At 47.4% G+C, this 14,442-nt stretch overlaps 1 protein-coding gene across 1 annotated transcript in view; it reads right to left on the bottom strand.

The window, feature by feature from the left end:
- The window catches only part of LOC112068974 (KH domain-containing, RNA-binding, signal transduction-associated protein 2), a 114,289-nt gene that overhangs the window by 27,970 nt on the left and 71,877 nt on the right, over positions 1-14,442 (bottom strand). The window contains exon 4 of the mRNA XM_024136221.2: positions 8,017-8,163. Coding sequence (XP_023991989.1) covers positions 8,017-8,163 — 147 coding nt within the window. The remainder of the gene's footprint in view (positions 1-8,016; positions 8,164-14,442) is intronic.

Genomic DNA, 14,442 nt, shown 5'->3' with positions numbered 1-14,442 from the left:
ACATACCCTTGGCCCAGATGTTCGTCCACTGCTGTCGGCGTACCTGGAGAAGTGCTCGGGCAGCACTCCTTAAGATCAACTCCAGGTATCTTCGACAAGTGGATCGCCGTCGGACTCCAGCTCCTCTCTATCGCATTGGACAGAGGGAATGGCTATCCACATGGGACCTACCCCTTCGGTGAAGTTGGTCCTTTCCCCGAATCCTGAAGTCTGTTTGTTTACTAGTAAAATAGCATTGTATCTGGACAAACACAACTTTCTCCAAAAGTTTCCTAAGGGCTGGTAACAGGCTGATTTGTCAGCTAGTTCAGCCAGTAAAGGGGGCTTTACTATTCTTAGGTAGCGGAATTACTTTTGCTTCCCTCCAGGCCTGAGGGCACACACTTTCTAGTAGGCTTAACTGCTCGACTGAGGGACCTGAGCCATGACTGGCCTTTCAAAGTATTTCACGGCTACAGATGTGAGTGCTACAGGAGGATAGTCATTTAGACAGGTTACCTTGGCACAGGGACTTTGGTGGTCTGCTTGAAACATATAGGCATTACAGACTGGGTCAGGGAGAGGTTGAAAATGTCAGTGAAGCCTCTTGCCAGCTTATCGGCTTATGCTCTGAGTACGCGTCCTGGTAATCCGTCTGGCCCTACGGCCTTGTGATTGTTAAACTGTTTAAAGGCATTGCTCACAAGCACGCCCGTTGATTCATAGTATATATAAACAAATGGCCTTAAGAAACGTCTTGGTGTGAAGGAACGTCTAGCATCTCTCGTAATTGGAAGTGTGTAGCTTAACCAAAGTGCAACAAATCTGATTGGGCTTGTGAAAGTTGGGTGTTGACAGAGGCTTTGAGAAAAACAAACAACTAAAGTCTACAAATAGCTGTAGGGGAGAGTGGGATAGGTTGTTCCTAGGAAACCATACACACAATTAATAAATGTATCAAATATTTAGGAAGAGATCATAATTTCATGGAGTTTGTGAAGGAAGACACCACATGGAAAAAGTGGTAAATTAGGTCCAACAAATTAATTTATTGTGTTAGAGGTTTCATGATGCTTGTATCTAAACCAAAATAATTTTAAGATTGTTCTATACATCAGTTGGGGTCTCTATAAGCTTCAATATGAAGTCATAAACCTAGCATGAAAGTGCATCCTTGTAGCTGTGTGGGTTAATATAGTCAAAATGTTTGAGTTGAGGGCCTCCCGGGTGGCGCAGTGGTCTAGGGCACTGCATCGCAGCGCTAGCTGCGCCACCAGAGTCTCTGGGTTCGCGCCCAGGCTCTGTCGCAGCCGGCCGCGACCGGGAGGTCTGTGGGGTGACGCACAATTGGCCTAGCGTCGTCCGGGTTAGGGAGGGTTTGGCCGGTAGGGATATCCTTGTCTCATTGCGCTCCAGTGACTCCTGTGGCGGGCCGGGTGCAGTGCGCGCTAACCAAGGGGGTCAGGTGCACGGTGTTTCCTCCGACACATTGGTGCGGCTGGCTTCCGGGTTGGAGGCGCGCTGTGTTAAGAAGCAGTGCGGCTTGGTTGGGTTGTGCTTCGGAGGATGCATGGCTTTCGACCTTCGTCTCTCCCGAGCCCGTACGGGAGTTGTAGCGATGAGACAAGATAGTAATTACTAGCGATTGGATACCATGAAGAAAAGGGGGTAAATTAAAATAAAAAAATAATTTTTTTTTGAGTTGAGCCAATGGCAATGGGGTAAGTTGAGCATATTGAAGTGTTTTCCTCCCAGGTGTAATGCCTGTGATGTAAAAAGTACATAATTGTCATACTTTAGTAAAAGCTAAGACATATAACTTGTTTTGGTCACTTGATTGTGAACAGTACAGACGTCATGCCATGTAGCCATTGGCTACTCTTAAGGACACTGAAAATGAAAGGCTAACATCACCCTAATGACTGTCTCTTATACACATCTTCTTAAGGACACTGAAAATGAAAGGCTAACATCACCCTAATGATGTCAACAATATTCACTCATTCATGCCTTTCCCGTTCCATCAGTCATGCGTTTTGTGTATAATGTCCAAAACATATTGACTAGTGACTTGAGGACATCCAGACGTGAAGTAAATGCAATCAAGCCTGTTCCTAAATAATTTGATCTGTGAAAAGGAAGCAATGCCTTGAATTGCTTCAAATGAAATCACTTGATTGCACCAAGTTTCCCCATAGTCAAAACTTGATGGGCTCAAATTGGATTGCAAAATAAATGCATTCCGAGATGAATAGATGTAATGGCTAGCCTGATGAGATCATTATGGAGGCCGTTGGGTGGCCAGGCTAGGCTAATTAGCCTCTGAATGAAAACTGAGTAGTAAAATGCTTGTAACTGAACCAGGAGGCAACAACTTGGAGACAAAACACAGTGATTGAGCTTCGGTTGTGAACTATTTCCAGAGAAGATAATGAAACACTGGCAGAAAGAAAGAGAGGTTAAATGTGCCATTATAATAAGATTACCAAAATACCTGATATACAATATCATCAAAACAATTTTCAGAAGATTTCACATGAATTGTTTCACTTTTAGACAATAGTGGTGGTAATATTATTGTATAATGTAAGGGGAGCCAGACATTGCAGTGAAATACATAACTAGAGCGTTCTTACAGTACATTGGGGGATTTGTGGGTTGTGGCGTACAGCACCCTCAATGGGTCTGCGTTAGCAAGTGAGAGCGTGTCTAATGTGTCTACACATTGTGCTGCATGAATCACTACTCTTCTGGTACCAAGTGACAGTACGTGATCCAAGTCCCAACTCCTCACATACAATTTGAGCCCATCATAAACGCAGTGTCTCCCGCGTGCTAGCGTAGTAACGACTACCCCGCGGCTTCCCTGTTCCATCTATTGCTGTTCACTGGACCCTATGATCACTTGGCTACATAGCTGATGCCTGCTGGACTGTTCATTAATCACGGTACTCCATTTTATTTTTTGTTTATCTGTCGGCCCCAACTCAGTGTGTAGTTAACCGACCCTCTCTGCCCATTCATCGCCATTTTACCTGTTGTTGTTGTCATAGATGATTAGCTGTTGTTGTCTTACCCATTGTTGCCTTAGCTAGCTCTCCCAATCAACACATTATTATTGTCTTAGTTTACTGTGGAGCCCCTAGTCCCACTCAACATGCCTCAGATACCTCCTTTGTCCCACCTCCCACACGTGGTGACCTCATCCAGCATAACTAGCCCGTCCAGAGATGCAACCTCTCTTATCATCACTCGGTGCCTGGGTTTACCTCCACTGTACCCGCACCCCACCATACCCCTGTCTGTACATTATGCCCTGAATCTATTCTACCACGCCCAGAAATCTGCTCCTTTTATTCTCTGTCCCCAACGCACTAGACGACCAGTTTTGATAGCCTTTAGTCGTACCCTCATCCTACTCCTCCTCTATTCCTCGGGTGATGTGTAAGTTAAACCAGGCCCTGCGTGTCCCCTGGCACTCTCATTTGTTGACTTCTGTAACCGAAAAAGCCTTGGTTTCATGCATGTTAACATCAGAAGCCTCCTTCCTAAGTTTGTTTTACTCACTGCTTTAGCACACTCCGCCAACCCTGATGTCCTTGCCGTGTCTGAATCCTGGCTAAGGAAGGCCACCAAAAATTCTGAGATTTCCATCCCCAACTACAACATTTTCCGTCCAGATAGAACTACCAAAGGAGGAGGAGTTGCAATCTACTGCAGAGATAGCCTGCAATGTTCTGTCATACTTTCCAGGTCTATGCCCAAACAGTTCGAGCTTCTAATTCTAAAAATGAATCTCTCCAGAAATAAGTCTCTCACTGTTGCCGCCTGTTATAGACCCCCATCAGCTCCCAGCTGTGCCCTGGATACCATATGTGAATTGATTGCCCCCAGCTATCTTCAGAATTCGTTCTGTTAGGTGACCTAAACTGGGATATGCTTAACACCCCGGCAGTCCTACAATCTAAGCTAGATACCCTCAATCTCCCACAATTTATCAAGGAACCCACCATGTACAACCCTAAATCCGTAAACAATGGGCACTCTCATAGATATCATCCTAACCAACTTGCCCTCCAAATACACCTCTTCTGTTTTCAATCATCATCTGCCTCATTGCCTGCATCCGCTATGGGTCCGCGGTCAAACGACCACCCCTCATCACTGTCAAACGCTCCCTAAAACCCTTCTGCGAGCAGGCCTTTCTAATCGACCTGGCCCGGGTATCCTGTAAGGATATAGACCTCATCCCGTCAGTCGAGGATGCCTGGTCGTTCTTTAAAAGTAATTTCCTTACCATCTTAAATAAGCATACCCCTTTCAAAAAATGTAGAACTAAGAACAGATATAGCCCTTGGTTCACTCCAGATTTGACTGCCCTCGACCAGCAGAAAAACATCCTGTGGCGGACTGCACTAGCATCGAATAGTCCCCGCAATATGCAACTTTTCAGGGAAGTCAGTAACCAATACACGCAGTCAGTCAGGAAAGCAAAGGCTAGATTTTTCAAACAGAAATTTGCATCCTGTAGCTCTAACTCCAAACAGTTTTGGGACACTATAAAGTCAATGGACAATAAGAGCACCTCCTCCCAGCTGCCCACTGCACTGAGGCTAGGTAACAGGTAACCACCAATAAACTGAGGCTAGGTAACCACCAATAAATCCAAGATAATCGAGAATTTCAATTAGCATTTCTCTACGGCTGGCCATGCTTTCCTCCTGGCTACCACAACCCGGCCAACAGCTCCGCACCCCCCGCAGCTACTTGCCCAAGCCTCCCCAGCTTCTCCTTCACCCAAATCCAGATAGCAGATGTTCTGAAAGAGCTGCAAAACCTGGACCCGTACAAATAAGCAGTGCCATCCGTTTTGTCACCAAAGCCCCTTATACCACCCACCACTGCGACCTGTATGCTCTAGTTGGTTGGCCCTCGCTACATATTCGTCGCCAGACCCACTGGCTCCAGGTCATCTATAAGTCTATGCTAGGTAAAGCTCCGCCTTATCTCAGCTCACTGGTCACGATAACAACACCCACCCATAGCACGTGCTCCAGCAGGTATATCTCACTGGTCATCCCCAAAGCCAACACCTATTTGGCCGCCTTTCCTTCCAGTTCTCTGCTGCCAATGACTTAATTGCAAAAATCGCTGAAGCTGGAGACTTATATTTCCCTAACTAACTTTAAACATCAGCTACCTGAGCAGCTAACCGATCACTGCAGCTGTACATAGTCCATCTGTAAATAGCCCACCCAATCTACATACCTCATCCCCATATTGTTTTTATTTACTTTTCTGCTCTTTTGCAAACCAGTATTTCTACTTGCACATCATCATCTGCTCATCTATCACTCGTGTTAATTTGCTAAACTGTAATTACTTCGCTACTATGGCCTATTTATTGCCTTACCTCCTCACGCCATTTGCACACACTGTATATAGACTTTTTTTTATTCTATTGTGTTATTGACTGTACGCTTGTTTATTCCATGTGTAACTCTGTGTTGTTGTTTTTGTCGCACTGCTTTGCTTTATCTTAGCCAGGTCGCAGTTGTAAATGAGAACTTGTTTTCAACTAGCTTACCTGGTTAAATAAAGGTGAAATAAAATAAAATAAATAAAAAATACAGTGTATTCGGAAAGTATTCAGACCCCTTGACCTCTTCCACATTTTGTTAAGTTACAGCCTTATTCTAAAATGAATTACATTTTTTATTCTCCCATTCTCCCATTCTTCTCTGCAGATCCTCTCAAGCTCTGTCAGGTTTGATGGGGAGCGTTGCTGCACAGCTTTTTTCAGGTCTCTCCAGAGACGTTTCATCGGGTTCAAGTCTGGGCTCTAGCTGGGCCACTCAAGGACATTCAGAGACTTGTCCCGAAGCCACTGCTGCATTGTTTTGGGTGTCTACTTAGGGTCATTGGCCTGTTGGAAGGTGAACCTTCGCCCCAGTCTGAGGTCCCGAGCGCTCTGGAGCAGGTTTTCATCAAGGATCTCTCTATATTTTGCTCCATTCATCTTTGCCTCGATCCTGACTAGTCTCCCAGTCCCTGCCGCTGAAAAACATCCCCACAGCATGATGTTGCCACCACCATACGTCACCGTAGGGATGGTGCAAGGTTTCCTCCAGACGTGACGCTTGGCATTCAGGCCAAAGTCTTCATCTTAGTTTCATCAGACCAGAGAATCTTGTTTCTCATGGTTTAAGAGTSTTTAGGTGCCTTTTGGCAAACTCCAAGCGGGCTGTCATGTGCCTTTTCCTGAGGAGGGGCTTCTGTCTAGCCACTCTACCATAACGGCTTGATTGGCGGAGGGCTGCAGAGATGGTTGTCCTTCTGGAAGTTTCTTCCATCTCCACAGAGGAACCCGGGTCCTCGACACAATCCTGTCAATTCCTTCGACCTCATGGCTTGGTTTTTGCTTTGACATGCATTGTCAACTGTGGGACCTTATATAGACAGGTATGTTTCTTTCCAAATCATGTCCAATCAATTGAATTTACCAACAGGTGGACTCCAATCAAGTTGTAGAAACATCTCAAGGATGACCAATGGAAACAGGATGTGCCTGAGCTCAATATCGAGTCTCATAACGAGTGTCATAAGGGCCATAATACTTATGTAAATCAGGTATTTCTGTTTTGTTTTTTTATACATTTGGAAACATTTCTCAAAACTTGTTTTTGCTTTGTCATTATGGGGTACTGTGTGGAGATTGATGAGGAAGGCTGTAACATGACAAAATGTGGAAAAACTCAAGGGGTCTGAATACTTTCCGAATGCACTGTACCTAATGAATTGTCTTTTCACAAATGTTGCCTGCCCCTTTTAGGGAAAACCCTCTGAACCAGATTACACATTGTCTGACTACCATGGCATTTTGTTTGCTTGCAAGGCGAGTTTTGGAAGAAGTCCATTGATTCTAAACTGACAGATGAATATAGAGACTAACAGGATCTCATGCTTTGGTAGGCTGTAGTGAGTGGGCATGCCAAGGAAAATGCCAAGCGTCGGATTGGCTACTTTGGTCCTCCTCCATACTTAATTTGAAAGAAAGATAAATACCTCAAACAAAAAATCCTCCTCCTCCAACTCAGTTGCATTTAGGTGAGTTTATCATCAGGCTCTGGAAATGAGTCTCCATGAAATGAGACAAACGGCATGGCGGGCAAAAAACAAATCCCAAAAGTAGAAGTACATTCAAACCTTACCAACGCAATAATACTTGAGGGGTACACACAGGTGTCCTTCTACTTGACATTCTAGTCTGGTGGCCACTATGAACAAAGTAGAGATATTAAATATATATTGTCTGGACTGAGCTGGGGGGTACAATGACCTGATCAGTGCAGCTGCCGAAGCTGAAGCAGACCTCTGGCCCTCCAACAAAGCTAAGATTCTGTGATGTAAACCCTAAGGAAAGGAGGGGGGAAGCACAAGAAATGCCATGAGGAAACTCTCATCCAGCCCTTCTACCAGAGGGATTGGCAGACACTGCAAAGATGTATTAATATTTACAGCCTCAGCTGAGCATGCCTACACAGTACGCACATTAATTACCGTTAACTGCTGTAGGCTCAAAGTCGGCAGAGCCTTGCAAGTGGCTCCATACTGAACTTGTTAATTGTGGAATAAATTAACTAACTTGTTAGCTAGATGGGAATGGGTGGAGGGAAGTGGGGAGGGGGGCAGAGCAAAGGAAAAGCTTTATTTGCGTTGTAATATTTAAAAAAAATACTATAGCAACCTGCCAGAAAATATAGCAAGTTATGTGAAAAAACTACTTCATTTTCATTATTGAGATATTTAATTTGGGGTTGTGCCAAAACGTGTCAATGTCCAACATCCAACCTCAGTCTGTCTGGAGCTGTTTTCCTCACTTGCTTAACCCTGTAAACTTTCAATTACATCTGAGAGTGCAAAAAAAGCCCCAGTAGAGGAATCCACAAGAGCAGAAGTGCATAGACCCATCTGAATGTACAACTCACAATTACCCTGGAGGAATTTGAGTAAATMAAATGGTTTAAACGAACTTACTGGAACTAGGAATTTCTTAATCTCCTCCAAGGCATGGCTCATGCGGGAATAGGCCTCTCCAGGTGGAGCGAAGACTTCAATTAAAACATGGAGATCGTTACTCAAATGGGCATACTTGGCCTCTCCACTTTTCCTCAACTCTTCTTCCTGAGGAAAAAAAATTAACAAAAAAATCAGGTCAAATATTATTGTAGGTCTGAAAGGAGAAAGTGAAAGCAATAATTACAAATAGTACAGTGGGTATGATGGAGATATCAAGTGAAGCATGTGGGGTTTACAAGAATCATTTCTAGCCCACAGCTGCCTGTTGATAAATTCAATCTCATCAGCATGTTTTCATTGACTTCCTCCCTCAAGCATTTGGGAGGTTGGGAGGGAGATGTCCCTGTTGCATGCCAGCCAGCCTATCAGACTGCATCCACCCACTGGGATTTACACCATGAAGCTATGATGAATCATATTGCTGGTTTTGGTTTACATTATAAATAAGATACTACAAATTTGAATGATGTGTGAACCGTATTCGTGGTCTTCAATGACATACAGGGGTTGCATCCTAACTTGGAATGTATGTATTAGTGTGTGACTAACTGTGATGTTAATCAATCATTACGCAACAATGCAAACACACCAGATAGGATTCTGGTTTATGAAGATATGATCATCAGAAATGTGAGCTAAACCTCCTCACAGTGTGGTTGACAAAGCAGTTGGACATTTAGTAGTGTGCTATATTGAATTTGTGAATGACTAAGAGATCCTATCTTCATCAGACAAACTACACTACCTCCCACTCTGAAGGACCAGTCACCGTTCCAAAGTGTCCTGATTGCTGAAGGTCGCCACTACAAACTGTTCTTCAGAAAGCCGGTAATTACTTCAGCCAGCATTACCTTCTTATGTTGATTACCTTGGGCTCTGGCACACATTCAAAGACTGGAGGTGCTTTGATGTGGGAATTCTCCCTGATGCTTGATCAGTGGTGTGGTGCACTCCCTCATCACATCAGCCCTCTTGTCCATTTCTTAATAAACACTTCTTGATTCCCAGAGCGTACGACATGACAGGCTATGATGACCTAAGAATATGTTGTATAGATAACCTCATTTGGTTCCAAGGTGAAAGAGGCACTTGAGCAAATGTATTATTGAAACCCATAGCTACCCTAAAGGGAGGTAACCTAATGGTGTCTTTCTAAACATTCGCAAATTGCCAGAGTTTTTTAAAGATACATTGGTCTTCAAAATAATCCTGAGTGGCGTAGCGGTCTAAGGCACTGCATCGCAGTGCTTGAGGCATCACTACAGACCCGGGTTCGATCTCAGGCTGTGTCGTGACCAGGAGTCCCATAGAGCGGCGCACAATATTCCGGGTTAGGGGAGGGTTTGGCCGGGGGGGCTTTACTTGGCTCATCGCTCTCTTACGACTCCTTGTGGCGGGCTGGGTGCCTGCAGGCTGACTTCGGTCGTCAGTTGAATAGTGTTACCGCTAACACATTGGTGCGGCTGGCTTCTGGGTTAAGCAGGCGGGTGTTAAGGAGCGCGGTTTGGCGGGTCATGTTTCAGAGGACGCATGATTGGGGAGTTGCAGTGATGAGACAAGATCGTAATTGGATATCACAAAATTGGGGAGAAAAATATATAAAAAATATATATCTCTGGATAGTGCCAATACATTACTGAGATATTCATGGTAACTTGAAAAACTTGAAAAACAATTCTCCAATTGCTAACAGGGAATATGCAATGATATTATTAAGGCATATCAAATTATATTTGGTGTTTTATATTACTTGCACTTTAAGCTTTAAAAATAGCCTCTTACACTTTAAAAATAGCCTCTTACAAGACACATCATAAAATATGTTAATGAGCTAGAAACAACTATAACATGCACCCACTACAGTTCAAAATGTTTTTAGCGCTTAAAAAATACGGTTTGGTACTGTTTCTCCGGAGTGGTACTGAATTACAGTAAATTACTGGCAGAAGAGTTGCCAGCAAGTAACTGTATATTTACAGGACAAGGGTTTTAGATTCCTAAAATACAGTATGGTACTGTAGTCTGTGGCGTACTGCATTCTCACTCACGGGTGCAGCAAATACAAGGCACAGATCAAAATATGTTAATGAGCCAGAGATTCTTTCCAAACCCACAACAAGTTCACACAATGCACCATAATTTACAACATAKTGCAGTAAAATTAAAGTAAACCTGGTAATAAAGTACTTTCCTGCAAAATGTTAATTTTACAGTAGTGTAGTGGAATGCCATTGAGCCCCCATAGTGCATTGCTCTTTACAGTACTATAGAATTCTAGTAGCTAACTGTAAAATTGTGGCTGTAAATGAACAGCAATTTGTTACGGTGTAGAGCTACTGTAGGGTGGGGCAATTTAAAACTCCTGAAATAATCTGTATTCTACACAGACAGAGAACATATGAGAAAATAGAATGACTGTGTAGGCCTATATGAAAACACTATAACACACTATTTCACCACAGAACATGTGCAAAGCACAGAGACGTCCAACAATAAACTACACTGAATGGTTAGAAATTCACACACCAGAACATAACTTGCACAACGCTTACAAACAAACAATCACCGACAAGGACAATGAGGGGGAACAGAGGTTTAAATACACAACATGTAATGAATGGGATTGAAACCAGGTGTGATACAAGACAAGACAAAACCAAAGGAAAATGAAAAGAAGATCAGCGATGGCTAGAAGGTCGGRGACSTCGACCYCCGAACGCCGCACGAACAAGGAGAGGGACCAACTTCGGCGGAAGTCGTGACAGTACCCCCCCCCCCCCTGACGCGCGGCTCCAGCGGCGCGTCGACACCGGCCTCGGGGACGACCCGGAGGGCGAGGCGCAGGGCGATCCGGACGAAGACGGTGGAACTCCTGCAGCATAGATGGGTCCAACATGTCCTCGACCGGAACCCAGCACCTCTCCTCCGGACCGTACCCCTCCCACTCCACAAGATACTGAAGGCCCCTCGCTCCCCGATGTCCAGAGGGGGCGGAGGAACCTCCCGCACCTCAGACTCCTGGAGCGGGCCAACCACCACTGGCTTGAGGAGAGACACATGGAACGAGAGGTTAATACGGTAATCGGGTGGAAGCTGTAACCTATAACAAACCTCGTTCACTCTCCTCAGGACTTTAAATGGCCCCACAAACCGCGGACACAGCTTCCGGCAGGGCAGGCGGAGGGGCAGGTTTCGGGTCGAGAGCCAGACACGGTCCCCCGGTGCAAACACCGGGGTCTCACTGCAGTGGCGATCTGCATTAACCTTCTGGCGTGTCACGGCCTGCTGAAGGTGGACACGGACGGCTTCCCATGTCTCCTCCGCGCACCTGAACCAGTCGTCCACCGCAGGAACCTCGGTCTGACCCTGATGCCAAGGTGCCAGAACCGGCTGGTACTCCAGTACGCACTGGAAGGGAGAGATGTTAGTGGATGAGTGGCGAAGCGAGTTCTGTGCCATCTCGGCCCAGGGCACGAACTCCGCCCACTCCCCCGGCCGGTCCTGGCAATAGGACCGTAGAAACCTACCCACATCCTAGTTCACTCTCTCCACCTGCCCATTACTCTCGGGGTGAAAACCTGAAGTAAGGCTGATCGAGACCCCCAGACGTTCCATGAACGCCTTCCAGACCCTAGACGTGAACTGGGGACCCCYATCAGACACTATATCCTCAGGCACCCCGTAGTGCCAGAAGACATGTGTAAACAAGGCCTCCGCAGTCTGTAGGGCCATAGGGAGACCGGGCAGAGGGAGGAGATGACAGGACTTAGAGAAACGCTCCACAACGACCAGGATCGCAGTGTTACCTTGTGAGAGTGGAAGATCAGTAAGAAAATCCACCGTCATCCACCAATGCCGCTGTGGAACGGGTAAGGGGTGTAGCTTACCTCTGGGCAGGTGCCTAGGAGCCTTACACTGGGTGCACACCGAGCAGTAGGAAACATAAACCCTCACGTCCTTAGCCAAGGTAGGCCACCAGTACCTCCCGCTCAAACAGAGCACTGTCCGACCGATCCCAGGATGACCAGAGGAGGGTGARGTGTGAGCCCAATAGATCAACTGGTCACAGACAGCAGACGGGACGTACAGACGCCCAGCGGGACACTGGACGGGAGCGGGCTCTGCACGTAACGCCTGCTCAATGTCCGTGTCCAGCWCCCACACTACCGGCGCCACCAGGCAGGAGGCAGGGAGTATGGGAGTGGGATCCATAGGCCGCTCCTCTGTGTCATACAGCCGGGACAATYCGTCTGCCTTCGCGTTCTGGGAGCCTGGTCTGTAAGAAAGGGTAAACACAAAACGGGTGAAAAACATGGCCCACCTTGCCTGGCGAGGGTTCAGTCTCCTCGCTGCCCGGATGTACTCCAGATTGCTGTGGTCAGTCCAGATGAGAAAAGGGTGTCTAGCCCCCTCAAGCCAATGTCTCCACACCTTCAAAGCCTTGACGACAGCCAACAACTCCCGGTCCCCCACGTCATAGTTTTGCTCCGCCGGGCTGAGCTTCTTCGAGAAGAAGGCACAGGGGCGGAGTTTTGGTGGCGTACCCGAGCGCTGAGAGAGCACAGCTCCTATCCCAGCCTCGGACGCGTCCACCTCCACTATGAGTGCCAAAGAYGGATCCGGATGGGCCAGCACGGGAGCCGAGGTAAACAGAGCCCTCAGGTGACTAAAAGCCCTGTCCGCCTCAGCTGTCCACTGCAAGCGCACCGGGCCCCCCTTCAGCAGTGAGGTAATGGGAGCCACTACCTGACCAAAACCCCGGATAAACCTCGGGTAGTAGTTGGCAAACCCTAAGAACCGCTGCACCTCCTTTACCGTGGTGGGAGTTGGCCAATTTCGCACGGCTGCAATGCGGTCACTCTCCATCTCCACCCCTGAGGTGGAAATGTGATACCCTAGGAAGGAGACYGACTGTTGGAAGAACAGGCATTTCTCAGCCTTGACGTACAGGTCATGCTCCAACAGGCGACCAAGCACTCTGCGCACCAGGGACACATGCTCGGCGCGTGTAGCGGAGTATATCAAAATGTCATCAATATACACCACTACACCCTGCCCGTGCAGGTCCCTTAAAATCTCATCTACAAAGGCTTGGAAGACTGATGGCGCATTCATCAACCCGTACGGCATGACGAGGTACTCATAGTGCCCAGAGGTGGTACTGAAAGCCGTCTTCCACTCGTCTCCCTCTCGGATACGCACCAGGTTGTAAGCGCTCCTGCGATCTAGTTTTGTGAAGATGCGCGCCCCGTGCATTGACTCTATCGCTGTGGCTATGAGCGGTAGCGGGTAACTATACCTCACCGTGATCTGATTCAGATCCCGGTAGTCAATACACGGGCGCAGACCTCCCTCCTTCTTCACAAAAAAGAAACTCGAGGAGGCGGGTGAAGTGGAGGACCGGATGTACCCCTGACGCAGGGATTCGGAGACATATGTTCCCATAGCCTCCGTCTCCGCCTGTGAGAGGGGATACACGTGACTCCTGGGAAGTGCAGCGTCTACCAGGAGATCTATCGCACAATCGCCCCGTCGATGAGGTGGTAATTGAGTCGCCTTCTTTTTGGAGAAGGCAAGAGCCAAATCGGCATATTCAGGGGGAATGCGCACGGTGGAGACCTGGTCTGGACTCTCCACTGTAGTAGCACCAACGGAAACCCCTAAACACCTACCTGAGCACTCTCGCGACCACCCCGTGAGAGCCCTCTGTGGCCAAGAAACAGTGGGATTATGACAAGCTAACCAGGGTAGGCCCAGCACCACGMGAAACGCAGGAGAGTCAATAAGGAAGAGACTAATTCTCTCCGTATGACCCCCCTGCATAGGAGCGGTGACCTCCCTAATCAACCCTGACCCTAATGGTCGACTATGTAAGGCGTGAACGGGGAAAGGCACATCCACGGGAACGATGGGGATCCCTAAACGGGGCTAAAATTCCCAGCCGCGCCTGAATCGATGAGCGTCTTATGCTGGGAATGCGGGGAAAACTCTGGAAAAGTGACAGACACAAACATATGTGCAACAGAGGGCTCTGGGTGAGAATGGTGCCGGCTCACCTGGGGTGACGCCAGAGCGCCGTGCCTGCTGCCTCGATACCTAGAGGAACCAACGRGGCACCGACCGGCAGTGTGACCTCTGCGGCCACAGATGGTGCACGAGCTGCGCACCGCCCCTCCCAGCTCCATGGGTATCGGAGAGGGGGTGAGTGGGAATAGAACTAACAGACCCCGATCTGAACGTCCGCYGGTAGCCAGCAGGTTGTCCAGCCGGATGGACAGGTCCACCAGCTGGTCGAACGTGAGGGTGGTGTCTCTGCAGGCCAACTCCCGACGGACGTCCTCGCGCAGACTGCAACGATAATGGTCGATCAGGGCCCTGTTGCTC

The sequence above is a fragment of the Salvelinus sp. IW2-2015 genome, unplaced genomic scaffold, assembly GCF_002910315.2.
Source record: "Salvelinus sp. IW2-2015 unplaced genomic scaffold, ASM291031v2 Un_scaffold809, whole genome shotgun sequence".
In the NCBI taxonomy this organism is placed as follows: domain Eukaryota; kingdom Metazoa; phylum Chordata; class Actinopteri; order Salmoniformes; family Salmonidae; genus Salvelinus; species Salvelinus sp. IW2-2015.
This window is presented reverse-complemented; position numbering and strand designations above follow the sequence as displayed.